At 39.9% G+C, this 16,733-nt stretch overlaps 1 protein-coding gene across 7 annotated transcripts in view; it reads left to right on the top strand.

Moving 5' to 3' along the window:
• RBM33 (RNA binding motif protein 33) overlaps positions 1–16,733 on the top strand; it is a 105,747-nt gene that overhangs the window by 73,939 nt on the left and 15,075 nt on the right. For 3 of the 7 annotated variants that reach the window (XM_055806910.1, XM_055806913.1, XM_055806912.1), the window contains exons 16-17: positions 10,406–10,615; positions 12,032–12,220. In XM_055806910.1, the coding sequence (XP_055662885.1) occupies positions 10,406–10,615; positions 12,032–12,220 (399 nt within the window). Of the gene's footprint in view, positions 1–1,415; positions 1,961–10,405; positions 10,616–12,031; positions 12,221–16,733 lie in introns of those variants that run through there. The other 4 variants (XM_055806914.1, XM_055806911.1, XM_055806915.1 and 1 more) reach the window with 3 other exon arrangements.

Genomic DNA, 16,733 nt, shown 5'->3' with positions numbered 1-16,733 from the left:
TAGTATCCGTTGTTACTTAAGGAGATAAAATGGCCTTTCATCAGTTTCCACAAAACTCTCTTTTGCGAGGATTTTGTTTTTGAAGTATTTTTATGGAATTGTAAGAATTACGAATTAAATTCCGGTACATATTTTGTTTAGTTTGCCTAATGCATAAGATGCCTTAATTTATGGCTTCTGATACTTAAAGAGGAGGGAAGTAGAAAGTGATTCAGCAATTCCTGTGTGTCGGACTAAGTCTGCCTATGACACATTCGGTACTATCATTAATTATTTTATCTGTTGAGGCTTTTTTTAAACAAACCCCACCCCATGTCTGGGGCGCCACACACCCCCCCCCCCCCCCCCCCCCCATCCCTTTCTAATACTCCTGTAATTTATGCAGGAATGGCAGTAACAATGAATAGTTTTCCATTTTAATTACTCCTTTAAATATTATGTTCCTGCAAAACGGGGCAGTGTTTAACAAATGAACTTCAATTTTTGTTTTTATGTTGGTTTTAGTTGTTGGTTGTTTTTTTCATGGAGACCCAAATATCTTTTGATGGATCCAATGTGTTTTATGGTTTGTGACATGTCTTCAGAGTTGTCCTTTCCAGATAATTTGCCAAGTATTCATATTAGTGTATTTTACTAAGAAAACATCAGAGATTTGCCTGACTTGGTGAGGAGCCTGAAGTCAATCCTGAAGATACTCGTAAGAATAAACCCGATGAGATTGTAAAATATAGGGAAGAAGCACCCTAATATATCCCTTAAAAATATGATCATAAAATTATAGAAAATAGGAGTGAAAGGACTGTAGAAATAATTTATTCTGTCCTGAAGGGTGGATGAACTCATAGAATTCCTGACAGATTTGTCTAGCCTTCTTCTGAGATCCTATTATTGGAGATTTCTTTGGCCATCTGTTTTAGTGTCTAACATGTACGTTTAGGAGAATTTTCCTAGTGACTAAACCACATTTCCTTGCTGCAATTTTTAATCTATGACTATTTGTATTATACTTTGAGAGGTGGAAAAATTTATATCCTACTTTGTGGCTGTCTTGCTTTTTTAAAGGTCTCTTAACTGTTTGAGTGCTAATGTCCTTCACTCCCTCCTAATGGGGCATGTTTTGTAACACCTTCTAACACCTGTTTGTGGTGGTCATCTTTGGACTCTCTGTGATCAGTCTGTCCATAAATAGTTCTAGTAGCAAGTGCAATTGAATTTCTTAAGTCAACATACTAGAAGTGGTTTTAGTCCTGGAAGAACAGGTTTGTACCAGCTACAACCTTACATATCTTTTAAGATCATATGAAATATGTGCTGAACGTGTTTTACATTTAGTTGGGGGTTCTGTGGGAATTGGTAGTATCTTAAAATTTCTGTATCATTCAGTCATCTTATATTGTTGGGTGATTTCTCTCTAGCCAGAAAACAGCCTGCCATGCTCAAAGAGATGTGTGTCTGTCCCAACAGCCTGAAAATGCTCGTTCTTACGCTGCACCAAGAACACACCAATCTTTGTCTCTGTGGAAAGCTGCACAAGGAGCTCTTTTCATAAATACATTATATATATGTATACAAATACATAAAAATCTCAGTGTTCCCTGTTGCATTAGAAGCAGTATCTTATTAGCAATCATGATTCCTGAAACTGAAATGTTTCATCTGAAAAGCTTGAAGAAAGACCTGGCAAGTTCCTCTGTTTGAAAAACCTGTCACAGAGAATGTCCTTGCATTGTAAAAAGAGAATTGGAATGGAAGATAGGCGATTTTATTCGTATTTAGAGTAACCGAGAAGTGTAAGAGATTAATATGGAGTTCTAAATATGGAAAGATACTGATTGAGATGATTCTTGTTTGATAATGTAAGGTTGATGACCTTATCAACCAACTTCGCTTAATGTTTGTACTTGTTTCTACTTGCATGTGTATGTTCAAGTTTAATTAAAAATATTTGACTTGAAAGATCTATAGCGCCTTTCATCTAACTATGTCAGCAGTTACAAACACTAAGATTTTTGGCATTTGCCTGACAAGTTCTTGAGGGAGCCCTTTACCCAGCTCTGCAATGCTACCAGCTGTGAGAAACAACGCAGGAGCTCTTGCCATGTACAGTTCTATTACTTTTTAAGAAGCAGGAGAATGGCATTGTGGCTTGTTTGTATCCCACTATTTGAAGGAGGCATGGTTAATGTCCATATTCCATCAGCAGTGGACTGAAGATGCTGCAGAAACCATGGTATCCGAACACCCAGGTAGCATGTTTGTCATTTAGTATCAAAATGGGTAAGACCTTCGAATGTAAAAGCAGTACTAATGTAAATGCTGTTGAAAAAGGACTCTGCCTGCCACAACCTGCAAGATTTCACTCTGGAAATATTTCACAAATGGATATTAATTTCTTAGTTCCACCTAAAAAAACCCCCAACAACCAAAAAAACAAGTCGGGGAGCCCTGTGGTATTCTGGGTATGAAAAAGGCATGGTATTTTCCTGAAACATTTGAGAATGAGCAATAAACCCCGTCCTTCCAGACCTTCGGTGAGGATGGTCCCTATAGAGATGAATATTTCATGGCTTGGGGGTGCTGAGGCAGGCTGTGCTGTACTGTTTGGGGCATATATGGTTACTGGGAAAATCAAATACAAGGGCATGTGTGGAACCACTTAGCAATTACAGGGACTTGAGGTGATGACCAGACCAGGTGCAGATAGTACTTTTTGTGGGTTTGTAATAAAATCCTTGAAAGGGGGAAGAGATATCTACGTAAATTGAATTAAACTTTGCCGTGGATAACTTGGAACTAAATTGCAATAAAGTATTTCCCATTGTAAACTGCAGAACAGGTTTCTCCTTTTCCTCAGGAGGCTTTTAAATTGTGCGTTGAAGAGTGCTGCTTCCTCCTGAACACCCTGAAAGCAAGGCTTTTGATATTGCTTGTCGCTCTTGTTAAGTCTCAAAGGAGAGTTTTTCTGCCATTGTGTTACAGTGCAAAATTCATATTGCTATGATGTTGGTGTTATGGAGTATCTAGTAGCCCAGTTTCCTGATAGGAAATAACTAAAGGCAACCACTGAAGTGCATTACAGAGAGGAGGTTTACAAATTAGTGAAAACTAATTGAATAAAATCTCTCTTAACTTGGGGGGGGGGGGGAGCATGCCTATTTGTCCAATTTGAATTTACTATTTCGAGAAGTCATCGATGTCTTTGTTAAATGGTATTTCAGGCTTGACCATTTGGAGTAGACCTGTAGTACAGAGGTGTGGCTGGGAGCATCCTGACAATCTAAGTGGTTGGGAAGAGGGGTAATGTGGGTTGTCAGTGTCAAGGCTGTACAAAGAGTTTAGGACAATGTACCAGAGGGATCTGACATGCCATTAGTTTTAAGCTTCAAGGAACATGAAAAACTAGACATGATGCAAGAAGGGAAGCTCCAGTTACACCGGTTTCTGATACCCAGTACTGGCTTTCTGTGCCATAGGTGGTGTCCAGCTGGGAAGTGCTCCTTCAGGAGCTGTGGGCTGTCAGAAATTGTGAATTGCTGATATTTTCCAACAGGAGCTTTTTCCTCTTGGCGATTTTTCTGCATGTCTAGTCTTCACTAAAATTCCCTGTACAAAAATTATCTCAGACTGGCAACTGAAAAGGGAACCGGGAACCTTTGCTCACAAACATGTTTATTGACATGTACATGATGTATTTTGCAGACAGCAATGTAAGAATGAAGGCACTTCTGAGGGTATTATGCATATCCAGTCCAGAACCTTGATTTTGCTGTAGCTTTGACACATAATTTATACTTTTTTCTTAATGAACTGGTGGGGTGGTTGTACTGGAAAAACCCAGTTATCATTCGACATCTGATCAGCTGTGTTTCTGTCACTTCTGATGAAACTTCAGTGTAGCGTGGGTATGGCTGGGATCCTCTAATGTCTCTTTGGCCAGTCCTTCTCCATGCCTTAGCTCTCCTCTCAGGCAGAGGAGGAGATACTTCAGGTAAGACTTCTGTTAGTACATGAGATTAAATGGAATTAGCTGCTTTTTCTCAAGGCATTTTCTTCTTGCTGTTCTGACTTTTCATGCATCATTAGGCAGAGAAGATAGTCATCACAACAACGCTTGGTTGAAGCTGTTTAGCAGTGTCTTTATCACAGGAAGGGAACTGTTTCTGCGTTGTACTTACTTATTGCTTAGTTTGGGTGCCCTTGGTTGGCCCATGCAAAAGTTTTAGGCTGGGAAAAACAACCCATAATTCGTTGGCCAGCACCAGAAGTGTCTTTTTTCTGGATGAATGGGGAATGCTTTGGTGGTTCTACCACTTCTGTAGTCTGATGCAGCTTATTTCTGTGTGTACCTGCAGTCAAAACTAGACCATTAGTATGTCTTAAACCAGTTGTTAATCATGAGTTGTCTGTTACTAGAGTTGTGTATTCTAGCTTGGCTGGAGAGCAGAGGCTTTTAAGTACTGCTATTCTTGAACTTTAAAAAAAGACTTTTAAAGGTTTTGGAAGGCCTTTAAAGAAAGGTCTCCGGGTGTTTGTGTTTCTCATTGGCATTTGACAGATTGAAAACAGATCTTTAACTGTTCAGAAACAGTGTTTGGTCGTGTCACTTGGTTGTGGGATATTTGGCAAGTGATGAGGCTTCCTATTCCCAGGTCCCCCGTCTGTCAACTGACCATATCAAAGTGGTAAAGCATTTGGAGCACCAGTCAAAGGGAAACAGCTAATTTTTAGGGGTTTGCCTTTAATACACGTTGCTGAGAATTGTAGCGAGAAAATACTTGTGTGTATTATATGATAATCTTTTTCGCTCTGTGGTTTTTGCTTTACTGTTTTGGTTTTTTTCTTTGTTATGTGGGGATCACAGCTGTCTGTAGATGTCTGTCTTCAGGCACAGTATCGGTTAAAATACAAGTGTACATATAAAAACCTGTGCAACTGATGAGTAGTAATTTCTGTTGTCCTTGAAGTGAAGATGAATTTAATAACCTAAAGGATGGTTTGGGTTTGTTTTTTTTTCCCCTCTTAACTACTGTAATACTGTAGGAGTACTCATTTCTAGAAGTATTGACGAGGAGTTTCTCCTTTCTTAAGGGAAATCAATTACAAGACATTTTTGGATTGGGATTTCCCAGCAAGATTTAAGCTTTCATCCTGCTGTAGAGAGTTTGAGTTAGAGTGCATCTAGGAAAAGACGAAAACATTTTGCTTCTCTGTTATTTTTTACACAAATGAACCAGAGGTTTATTTCCTTTAAGTGCTTTATCCAGCATGCACATCCCTTACTATTGGGTGATTTTGAATTAGCTTTATAAAGATTACATGGATAGACACAGCATTGTCGTAGTTAATAGAAACCTGTGCAGTGAGGTCTATGGGCTGCAAGATCACTAACAGTGCCAATGACAGTGAAGTATGGCCTTATCGAAAGGAGAATTCATAAGAGGCTGCCCTGGGACACTGCACCACTGTCCTTCTGTGTATCCTGACAATGTTATCTGTCCTCTCAGTACGGAGTATCAAATGTCTGTCACGAGTACAGAAATTAATTTAATGTCACCTGAAGACATGCAATTAATCTTTTAGAGGTTTTCATAATACCTTTACAGAAAGAGTTGCCAGTTTGGCGGATTTGGATTTTGGGGTTTAGCAGAAGATAAGGAAAATTAATTTTTCATCAGGGTTAATACAAGCTAGCAGGGCCACAAAGGCTGAGAAAAATGGTTTGGGAATTTGTCAAGTGTTGTCACTCTAGAATAATGCTGCTTAACGTCTGATAGGTGTAATCAAGAGTTGAGATTTCTATAGAGGGGGATTAATCAATTTGCTCACTACAGAATGCAAGTTGGTGATACCATTCCTTCATGGGGTTTAAGAATGAAAATAAGATTTGATCTGTCAAATTGCAAGCAGCGCTGACAGTATCAATAGGCATTTTTATCAGTACATTTTAAGGCATTTGTTATAAATAAATTTGTCCTGCTAATGTTGGTGGCAAATAAACTTCATCTTCATTGTAAAACTGTCATAATGATTATGATAGAGTAGAGAGCTTCAGCTTGCTAAATTCAAGCAGTCCCTCATAAAATTCTGCTTTTAGAATTTGTGATCTCGTGTTTGACAGAATAGTCTGTTTCTCAAAACACAACAATGACACACATGTGTATGTGTAGTGAGAAAGTCTTACTGTTGAAAACCAACTTTGATAAGTATCAGGGAATTGGTTCTAAAATTCATGGCCATTGAATGGTGTAATTTCTTTTTCTTGTTAGTCCAGGTTCAGATCAAACTGTGCAGACTCTTCCACGGTAGACGTTTGAAAACCATTCACCATGAAAACCAATCCTCTTGCCTTGGTCTTTTGAATTTTGTTTAATTACACAGAGTATATGAAATTAACTTAAATGTTGTGTCACCACTAACAATCTTGCAGTACTTGAAATATGAAAGGTAGTTTTATACTTTCCCCTGAACATATCTCCTGTCACTTAAAAAAGGTATTTTCATTACTCCAGAATTAACTGAATAATTGTGAAGTTGCATTGAAGAGAACTCTTTGCTGACTATATGTTAGCTATATGCTTATTGGATTGCAGACAGAGAATGGAAGTTCACATCTTTGCAGAGGACTTTAGAGGAAATACGCGGTATAAAATAGAGCTGATATTGATCAATCTCACATCTCTGTGGTGGACTGAGGAGTATTGTACACGGTTTCAGCACTTTGTGCGCCAACTTGTGTGAGGCAGGCCATGCTGACAAATAGATGCATCTCTGAAAAATTCACTGTTGCCCTGTACATCTCCAAATGCCGTAGAAAAGAAAAGATAAAAATGTGTTTTGACAGGAGAAGACTGACAATTTTAGTAACGCCTTCTGTTGCTACATGTTTAAATTGGGGGAGGGCAGTGATGTAAGCTAATGAAAAATTAGCAATACAGAAGTTGTCTTTAGGAAAAGCAAAAGCTGATTTCAAATGAGCTAGACCTGAGATGTTTTAAGTAGAACAGATGCTAACAATTTAGCTTCTGTGATTTAGCTGTCATTTTGTGTAGCTTGCGATACAGCTTCCATTCACTCACCTGCATGCCTGTAGCTTTGCTGTCCGGTTTGGTTCTACCCTCTGGGTGCCAGCTTACTGTATATCTCATGAGTGAAAATCAGGAGGCAGTGTATGTACAGCCATCTTTTACGGTCATACCTCTTTTCTTCCAAAATTTTTATGTTCTCGTATAAGTGTGTGTCCTGTAACGTTCTGAGATTTTGTAGCTTTAAGTCCTGATGTTAAAAGCTTCTGTGTGGGTGTTTTGCTTGATTTAGGCACTAATATGCCTGAAGAGGCCACTAATTGTCTTGCATAGAAGTTTGAAGGATGATGATGGTGGTGCATCCAGTTTGCCACTAGATACTATTACATGGGTTTGTTCGTTTTGGCTCAGACAGTGCTTGTCGTTGCGCTGTCGTGTCTTTAACCGATGGAAAAGGAATCGGTGCTATCTGAGGCTGTGTTACTTTGTTTGTTAGGCACCTAGTGGCCTAGGAGTCACATTTAGTTTTCATTTTCTTAAGAAAACTACCAGATTTTGTCATCATTTGAATCCAGGGCTGTCTGTAATGGGAAACAACGTATTGCTGACTTGCAGGGAGCACTGTTAGTCCTTGATCACAAGTTGCTCACTCACAGATCTCTGACGAAATGGTGTTGCAGGTTCATCTCTGCTTCCCCTCTTCAGGTCATCTCCAGAAGCAGTAGATGTTCGGAGGAGCAGTGGTATAAAGAAAGGGTTTGATCCAGTTGCCCTTTCTTCCTTGTTGCAGGAACAAGCAGACCTTACTCCATCCCCTTTTCTTACCCTATGGACTGACTTGTTTTGTATAATTTTCTTATTTCTGAAATTCATTAATTCATTAACAGGTCCAGAGATGTTTCTAGAGGAGCATCATGCTAGCAGCGAAGCTCCAAGGTGGCTTTTGAGGCCCTAGGAGGGAACAAACCCTATCAAATTTTTCATCAGTGTGAAACAATCTTGTGTGCTTATGTCTTTGACTCTGTAATAGTTGTGTGGTTAGTTTCTACAGTAGTCTGTACAGTTTTATTTGGTGATAATTGGGTTTGGTAGTTAAATATTGGATGGTTGATGGCCATCCTAACCTTTTATAGGAAACAATTGTTTGCTTTTAAAGTTTCAGTAATGAGCGTGTTTGATGTGTTTTGTACCCGAGGGCTTCAGTCTCAGATGCTCTTCCTATGTGCTGGGATCACTTTTTGGTTTGGAAACAAATGGTTGCAAACATTTCTGGTTGTTTTTCACAGCAGGCAGTTAGCAGAGATTAGATTTTAACTCCCAATTATTGCGTTTAAATTCCTCCTAGAATTTTTTTGTTCCTTTTTAGTTTCATCATCTATCAGCTGCTGTAGGATTGAATGAAAGAAATTATCTCATCAGGGCATAGGGCTTATGGTGATGCTGATATTGGAGCTAATACTGAAATGAGGAGGATTCAGTGCTCTTTTTCTGGTATGGTTTTGTTTGTGTGCAACATTTGGGTTTTTCAGGAGAGGAGCAGAGCTGTTGCTTTTTTATTTTTGAGCAGTAATTGAAGAGAGAGAGACTCTGAAGGGAAAGCTGTGTAGTTTCTCACTAGTTGTTGCTCTCAAAGGTTTAGATACAAATTTTTCTGCGAAGCCACGAAACCATTCAGTTTAACAGAGGAAAAAACTTACGTGATTAGATGCGGAAAAACTAGATGCAGTTTTCTGTCGCTTTATTGCTATGGACACTGTGGACAAAAGAGTGTCTATTTTTCCCTGTGCTAGATTGTGCTGTTGAAGTGTAGATGGTGTGATGAAGCTGATTTGTCTGGGATTTAAGTGGTTGAGTTCTTGAGAAGTTGTTGCCTGAATATACTTGATAATACAGAGGACTTTAGAGGTGTGAATTGTGAACTAGTGAGCTTGCAGATACGAGGCTATGCTATGTATCACCTGTACTGGACTATTTATCTTCAAATGATGGCAGAGAGACGTAGTAACCAGCCCTCAGTAGGTGGTTCTTTTGCTTTTGTTTAATCGTGTTCGAGAGGTAATGATTTATGTTCTCAGTCAAGATATTCTTACTCTTACACCACAAGCCTGTTTCTTCTGCAGCCTTGTATTTTGTCTCCGTGTCTGCAGGAAGCGTGCCGGTATATGTGAAAACCTCTGGTTCATGACACACGTTACAGATGCAAAAGGGGTTTTGACTTGTGTATATTTAAGGGCAGGGAAAATATGTAAATAAAAGCACTTTCGTAATTTTTTTTTTTTTTTACCCCTTCAGACATGCCTTTTGCAGGGTTACCTGAGGTTGGTTAGGGACTTAGACGAAGCCTTCTCCCTGCAGATATGTTTGCTAGTATTTGAGTACTAAAGTTGGAGCCCAGTCAGGGTATAGATACTGCTGTTGAAACCATGCAATAATATGATGCACTTTATAGATGCAAAAGTACCAGATCTTTTGCCAGTCTCTTGCTCCATGAGATGTTTTTCAGTGATTGATCTGATCTGGACAGTGGGATGCAAATTCAAGGATCACCTGTGTGTCTGTGGAAAAAACCCGAACTGTTTGGCTAGAGGCAGTGGAAGGGAATCACTTGCCTCTTAGTGCTCTCAGCTTACGCTTTTACTGTGCTTGGCTGCACTGAGATACAGTAGAAAGAGCAACACTGGATAAGAGTGGCACTGAGGTAGTGTTTTGTTGTGCTTGTCATTATAAAGATGTGTAACAAGAGCTTTATAAAAAAAAAAAACCACAAAAAACAACCTTGGGGAAGAACCTTTCCAAGTACAGACGGTGTTTGAGGAAGGAGACTGTTCAAAAGGCTGCTGGTACAGAACGTGGTAGAACAAGTATATGCTTCGAAATAAATACCAGATTTTAACTAAAGAGAGGTTGGAGTTCTAAAGATGAGCAGAGTATTTGCCTGGTTCTTCGAGCCTTCAAGGTTCTTTGCTGCTTTTTGTGCAATGTGTATGTCTTTCTTTAAACATAATTAAAAAAGAAGTGGTAAAACAATACAGAAAATATGCACACCATAGTTCACTTGTAACCCTGGGAGGAAGAACGATTTGGAAAGAGAAGTGAAAACACCTTGTTGCTTTATATATGAAAAGACATTATTGAGCATTGTGAGTATAATAAAGTCTGAACAAAGCAAACTGTTCTTCAGATACCATGGATTTATTTTAGGCTGAAGCACAATTTCCAGTCTGAGTCTTTGCCCACACCTGCCACGGCTGTGGATCTGCTTTAGCAGGAAAACTGCTGGGTGTTCCCTGTGCGCTGAGCGAGCTGGATGTGGCAGGAGGCTGTTCGGGGCGAGGGTTTGCAGTGCCTGGACATTGAGCCGCCTGTTGTGTTGTTGATTTCAGCAGGGGGGAGAGGATGCTGGCTTTTTTCACCCAGAGGGCCAACCCCAGCGGCCTCAACAACCCCCGGAGCCGAAACAGCAGCCAGTGCGGAAGGTCACATTGACAAAGGGAATGCAACAGCAGCAGCACCAACAGCAGCATCAGGCACAGATCCATTCACCAGCTCCTCAAGGAGTCAAAAACATCCAGGGAATCCATCAACCTAAAAAGGTGATTTTTAGATGTGTATTGCTGCTAGAAGTTTTATTGTCTAGCTGTGTTGCTCTATTAATTCTGTTTGTCAGTTGCTAGCGCAGGGCTGCATGACCCAGGAGATGGATAATTGCATATAAAGCTTTTAATCTAGAGGGACATGTTTGTACCTCTGCTGGTGATGCCTGCAGGTTGTTTCATCTGCTTTCTGGCCAGCACAGTACTCCCTGGAGGAAGTACCCATGTCCCAAGATATCTACTGTAGGAGACAGTATCCAGTGTGTTTTCTGGCTTTAAAATCAAGTTTTTCTGAAGTTGTGCTTAAGCTTTTATTTCAGCTGTTTCCTGCATACATAGGAGCACACAACGACTATTTTGGGATGCTCTTCGGTTGATCCTCAAAGTTTTTGTCACTCCAGCTGGAGATCTCGTAACTTGATTCTTGCACTGATGCACTGGGAAGAAGCAGGGAGTGGGTTCAGGTGGCAGTGGCGTGTGCCTTCTCTGCATTTGCAAACTGGCACACTCCCTGAAAATAGCTAGTATTTTGGCTTTAAAGTTATTTCTTGGTCTTGAATCAAAGCCATAATCTTCCTGCTTCATGTAAGGATAAAGTTTCCGTGCTGATGCAGAGGTGTGAAAAGTCATTACCCTCCATAGGCTTTCCAAGAATGAAGAAACTGTGTTAAGTGTTAACTCCATGTTAAGTGTTAACTCTGTTTAATGTTTGTTACTGTTTCATTGTTGGTTTTTCTCCCTCCAACTGTTCTACCTTTAATTCATAAGAATTAAACCCACCCATTTCCAGAGGATACTGTGGTGCCAGATCCTGTAGGACTTGAGGGGAAAAGGAGCTTTGAAAAAAGTTGTTTTAAAAGTTATTTAGCATATATGAGTACTCAGTCCTGATAACAGACGAGGCGTTGGTTGTAATAGAGGCTGGAGGTGCTTGAAGCAGTTTGCTGATCTGGTGGATACGTAAATTTACTTGTGGGTTGAGAGGAGAAAAAGGAGAGGAATCACTGGTTGGTATTTCTGGCCAGACTTGAAGTATGGGAGCTGAACACATGCTGCTGATGTGATCAGTGTTGAAATCTAGGTTATACGTTTTGGTCTGAGACCCTCCACGACTTGGTTGATCTGTGCTGAAGCCCAGGCTTTCAGCCTCAACACAATATATATAATTCAATATATGAATATATATAATTCAATATATGTTAACTTGCTGGCCTTCTAAGGGGTTCATGTAGGCAGTGGATGAATATGTTAATAAGTGGCCTTTCAAATCAGCAAACAGCAACAAGCTGTTTTAAATCAACATGTATTTTAATCCGGTCTTTAAGTAAATGGCCAACTTTTATATTGTCTGTCAAATGCGGTGAGCAGAAGCACTAGGTAGGTAAATCAAAATACTGTTACTTCTTTTGTTGGCAGGTCATTATGCACGGCAGAGGCAGAGGAGTAGCAGGCCAGATGGGCCGAGGACGCTTGATGCCAAATAAACAGAACCTGCGAGTGGTGGAGTGCAAACCTCAGCCCTGTATTGTGTCAGTTGAAGGGCTTTCTTCATCAACTACTGATGTCCAACTGAAAAACCTGCTGATGTCAGTGGGACCCATTCAGGTAGGTCAACCTCGGTTTATCATTTTTGTGCCAAAAGGCTTTCATTCTGGAAAGCTCAATTAATTCTCTGACACTAAATACAATGTGTGTTTATTGGTAATTTATGTTTGAAGGCACCCCCACCCACACATGCTACACCTGGTAGCAAAGACAAGCAAGTGATGATGCTGCGGCATGGGAGGTACGGTAGGATTTTGCTAACCATCACATTCCTGCTGCAAAAGTCTCCTTCATTTTGGAGTTCCTGTGCTGTCTCCTTTATTTTTTTTAGACAGTACAAGCCTGCCCGTTTGGTGAGGTTGTTAAAGCCAAATGATCATATCAAAGAAAATGTATTTTTGATTGCTGTCATTGTTTTTATTGTTGGCTTTTTACCCACCCCCTTTTTTGACATTTACCTTTTCCTGTCATTGCAGTCCTGGGGTAAGAGCACTTAATAACCACTACCCAGTGGAGATTTTATACCATGTAGCACCGCCTACTTTTTCACATGAAAACACAGTCTCAAGGATATTATTTGCACTTTATTTTTTTAAAGTTTCTCTTTAAGAGAGGCCTGTGAGCAAGGTTGAGACACACACATGTGCACACTGATGTATCTGCTGTAATGCTTCTGTTCGTAAGCTGCCTCCTGGCAGTGATGCATCAGTTAAACCGATTTTAGGAAAACAGGAGGTCTTCAAAGCACTGAAGGGCTTAGGAGGCCCTGTCTGATTTATTGTTAATACATTTGAAAATATCAGTCAATGAATAATGATAGGTACAGATGAGGAGCACTTTTTTGCTTGATTTTTTTTTTTGCAGTTTTCAGTGCTCCTTTTGACAGGATCAGCATTTTCAGACAAATGCAGTGCATGAATTGGAGCTGTTCTGTGGGACTCCTGTTAGTGGGATCATCTCTCTTTGCAAAACAGGCCACTGTACACTCTGCCTCACTTCTTCCCAATTTAGGCGATGGAATAATGCTGAATTATTTATGTCATCAATTCAGAGAGGTTTAATTTGTTTGTGAAAGCAAAAAATACTTCACAAAATACTTTGTCCCTTCGTGTTCTGTAGTACTCTAGGAAATTATTCATACGGTCCCAAAGCACGTTTATTCAGTGTTTACTTGCTAAATCTTGCATGAGAATATTAGAAGGAGATTAATAGAGGCCCTGCTAGGAAATACTCACAATTGACAGAAGTTATTGAGAATGTGCTAAAAAATTTATTCAGTACTTGCTGTTTCATAGCAGACTCTAAATTCTGTTCTCTCAATTCAATGTCACAGACCAGTTTAGAAGGATGTACTTACAGGAGAAAAAAATAACTAATTTTCTAGTGGGATTTGATGTATCCCTGTGCCCTATAGAACTTGTGTTCTTGCAGCAGCATCAGCTGTACCTTTGGAAATTATGGTTTCAAAATCATCTGTTTTCACCTTCTCAAAGAACTAGAAGTAGTACTTGAAAGAGATGCTTGAATTTAGCTAATCGTGCAGAAGGCTTTTGTGTTGATTCTGTATTTGAATTTCAAGTCTGACTTACCGAAGGCTAGAGATATCCTGGCTTGTTTGTGGCTGAATGATGTTTCACAAGTGTGGATGGTGAGATACGCAGGGGTGAAGCGATCCTTTTGTAGGAAGAATATGAGACCGGTACCACCATATGCGGTATTTAGCCCTTGGGGGTGGGGTTTTTTTGGTACCATGAGAAGTGTTACCACAGAAGTATTAACGCACCAAATGAGGAAGAGGCAGCAGCAATTGTAAGTGCCTTGTAAGACAAGAACTGAAAATCAAATGTCTGAAAATTTGTGTTGTCCCTGTTCACAGCAATCACTTTTATATAGATAGTGCTAGATTTTCAGAGATCAGTAGCCTGAAGTGAATGAATGGATTTTGTTGTGGCTGTAAATTAATGCTTCTACTAGTGATTGTGCTCAGTGCTGATCCAAGCCAACTTGAAATGGTCAGGAGGCTTTGATAGTGAAGGGATGCTCTACTTGGTTATATCCTCATTCTTCCTTTAAAATGCATTTCATGTCAGTGACTTGCAATGAGGAGTATAGAAATGAGCCACTGAAGAGAGCCAGGTAGTGAATGCCAACGCAGGCTTTTTGAGGGTTTCATGCATGAGGACAGAATGTGTGAGAAGCAAGGGCAGGTCATGGCCATGGCCATGGCCATGCCCAGAGCAAAGAGATCTTGAGCAGTGCCGAGCTCTGATCTAAGATTAAGTGGTGCAGCTTGATGAACCGAAATAGGAGTTTGGGGAGATGACTGTAGTGAGGAAACAGCAAGGTGAGAAATTCAGCCACTTTTTTTGAAATTAAGCGAGGTGCCCAGGTTTTCAGCTGGTTGAGATAAAGTTCAGGAGGTAGTATGAGGAGGGAAAGGGGAGCCAGTTGTAGCTGACTCCATCTTTAAGAGGTAGAATATCCTGTCTCTAGCTATTGACTATATTCAGCAAAATTTTCCTTGACGAACTGAACTCTTGAGATACCAGTTTCTTGATTTTTATTTATCTTGGGGTGTGTGTGTTTATTTTCATGCTTCTTTTTTGCAAATGTAAAAGAAATTTCAAATCCGAGTCAGATTATCTGTTATCTGCATACCTGGGCAGTGTCTTAAAATGACATGTACTGATTATCCAAGACCAAATACCTGGTTAAAGGTCCAAACTGTTGGACATACGCCTGTAATGGTAAGCGAAGCATCTTGCTTCAAGGCAATGTGCAAACAGAGCTCATAAATCTGAATGTTGCCTGGTGTATCAATTCCTGCTGCAGTCAAGACGTGAATGTGGGAATGGCTTTGCTGAGGCATAGCTCCCAGAGAAGGGGAATGACCTCTGCTCCTTGACAAGAACAGATCACGAGCACTTGTCCCACCTGGTACAGGAGTTCTGCTTAATCCATACCTTCCCTACTGGTGCATCTGTAGAGCAGTTGATCCCACACCAGCTCCTGTTTTCAGATGCATAGCAGTATCCCAATTTTGTTGCAGTGTGCTTGTCCTGCATGTGTTTTCTCAGGAAGAGGATCTTCACTGCCATAACAGAAAGTTTTATTGTATTTATGGAAAAAGTGTATAATTTATCAATGGAGTGAATGGGGAGGAAGAGATTGCTCTGTTTTTCTGGGTACAAATGGGTTGGATTTTTATTTTTAGCTTTTTGATGTCAGTATCATTATTGAGGTACAAATACTTTGCAGAGACTTTCCTCAATGTGTAGTGTTCAGTGCCGTCAGCTTGCATTGAGGGGGTGGTCAGGGGTTGGGAATAGCTAAGGACATATAAGAGAAGCTGAAGGAGACTTTCTCAGTTTAAGCTGGAAATTCAGCATTTTTTCCCTTATTATACCTTAGAAATGGAGAAAATTATCTTTTCCCATATATGAGCTTTGAAATACCCTGGATTGCTTAGTCACTGAAGGCTCTCTAATTCTCATCGTTGCTTCATTAAAACTTCTCTGTTACTAACATAGGAGAAAAAAAGACCATTAAGATTCTGAAGATACTGAATAGGAGAAAATCTTTGGGGCTCCAGGAACAGCCCCTGAGTCATAGCTGCATTTTACAACTCGAACATGATTAATTTAGCTGGAGAAGTGTTTCCTTTCAACATAGGGCTTGCTGTCAGACTCTTTCTGGACAGGATAAGCTTTCAGATACAAATAATACACCTGCAGTAAGATCTGAGTGCTGAATCTAAAATAATTACATGCTATAAATAAAATTATGTATTCTGACGTGTTGGAATGTACAGAAGATTTCTGAGCACACCTCCAAAATAGAGCCTCATGGGGGCTGCTGGAGCAGTGACATTGAGTACACATCCATCCAGAACCACTTGCTAAAGTAGATTACTAATAAATTGCAAAGGTCATGAAATACGCTGTGCATTTTTGTGGTGCTCTTGAATCCAGGTTTAACGTTTACACTGTCCAGAGAGGCTTGTGTTCAGCTAGTTGTGCCACCTTCAGATATTATTTTTTTTTTTAGGATGGTGGCAGGTAGAGGGAATCATTTGCTAGATCTCCAGGTAATTTGATATTCTGTGGAGGTAGTCTGTCATCATCTTTAATTATTTTTTCTTACATCAAATGATTGCAAACATAAAACATCCGTGCCAAAATCTCAGTATTGCTTTCTGAAGATTTAAGATCATAAATTCTGATGTTAAAAGGAAAAATAAATACTTGGAAAAATTCCCAGTGTTGTATATCAGAGATGATGAGAATGTATTGATTGTAGGTATATTTTGAGTAGTTTTACAAATATGGGTTTTACTCTGATAATGTAGTAATTTGTTTTTTGGTCTCAGAAGGGAAAAACAATTGCCATGTTGATGTGCTGCTCTTCACTTTCTTAGAGTGACAGTGCTACCTAGTGCTCAGTTAGGGTAAAAGCAACCATCTGCATTGACACTTAAAAATTGCTGAATTTAGTTTAAAGACATACTGGTGGAAATGAGAAGCACACATGGAGGAGCACGCCCAGAACATGAGTCCTCTTGCAGATCAGCGGG

Source organism: Falco peregrinus, chromosome 5 (genome assembly GCF_023634155.1).
Source record: "Falco peregrinus isolate bFalPer1 chromosome 5, bFalPer1.pri, whole genome shotgun sequence".
NCBI classification, from domain to species: Eukaryota; Metazoa; Chordata; class Aves; order Falconiformes; family Falconidae; genus Falco; species Falco peregrinus.
This window is presented reverse-complemented; position numbering and strand designations above follow the sequence as displayed.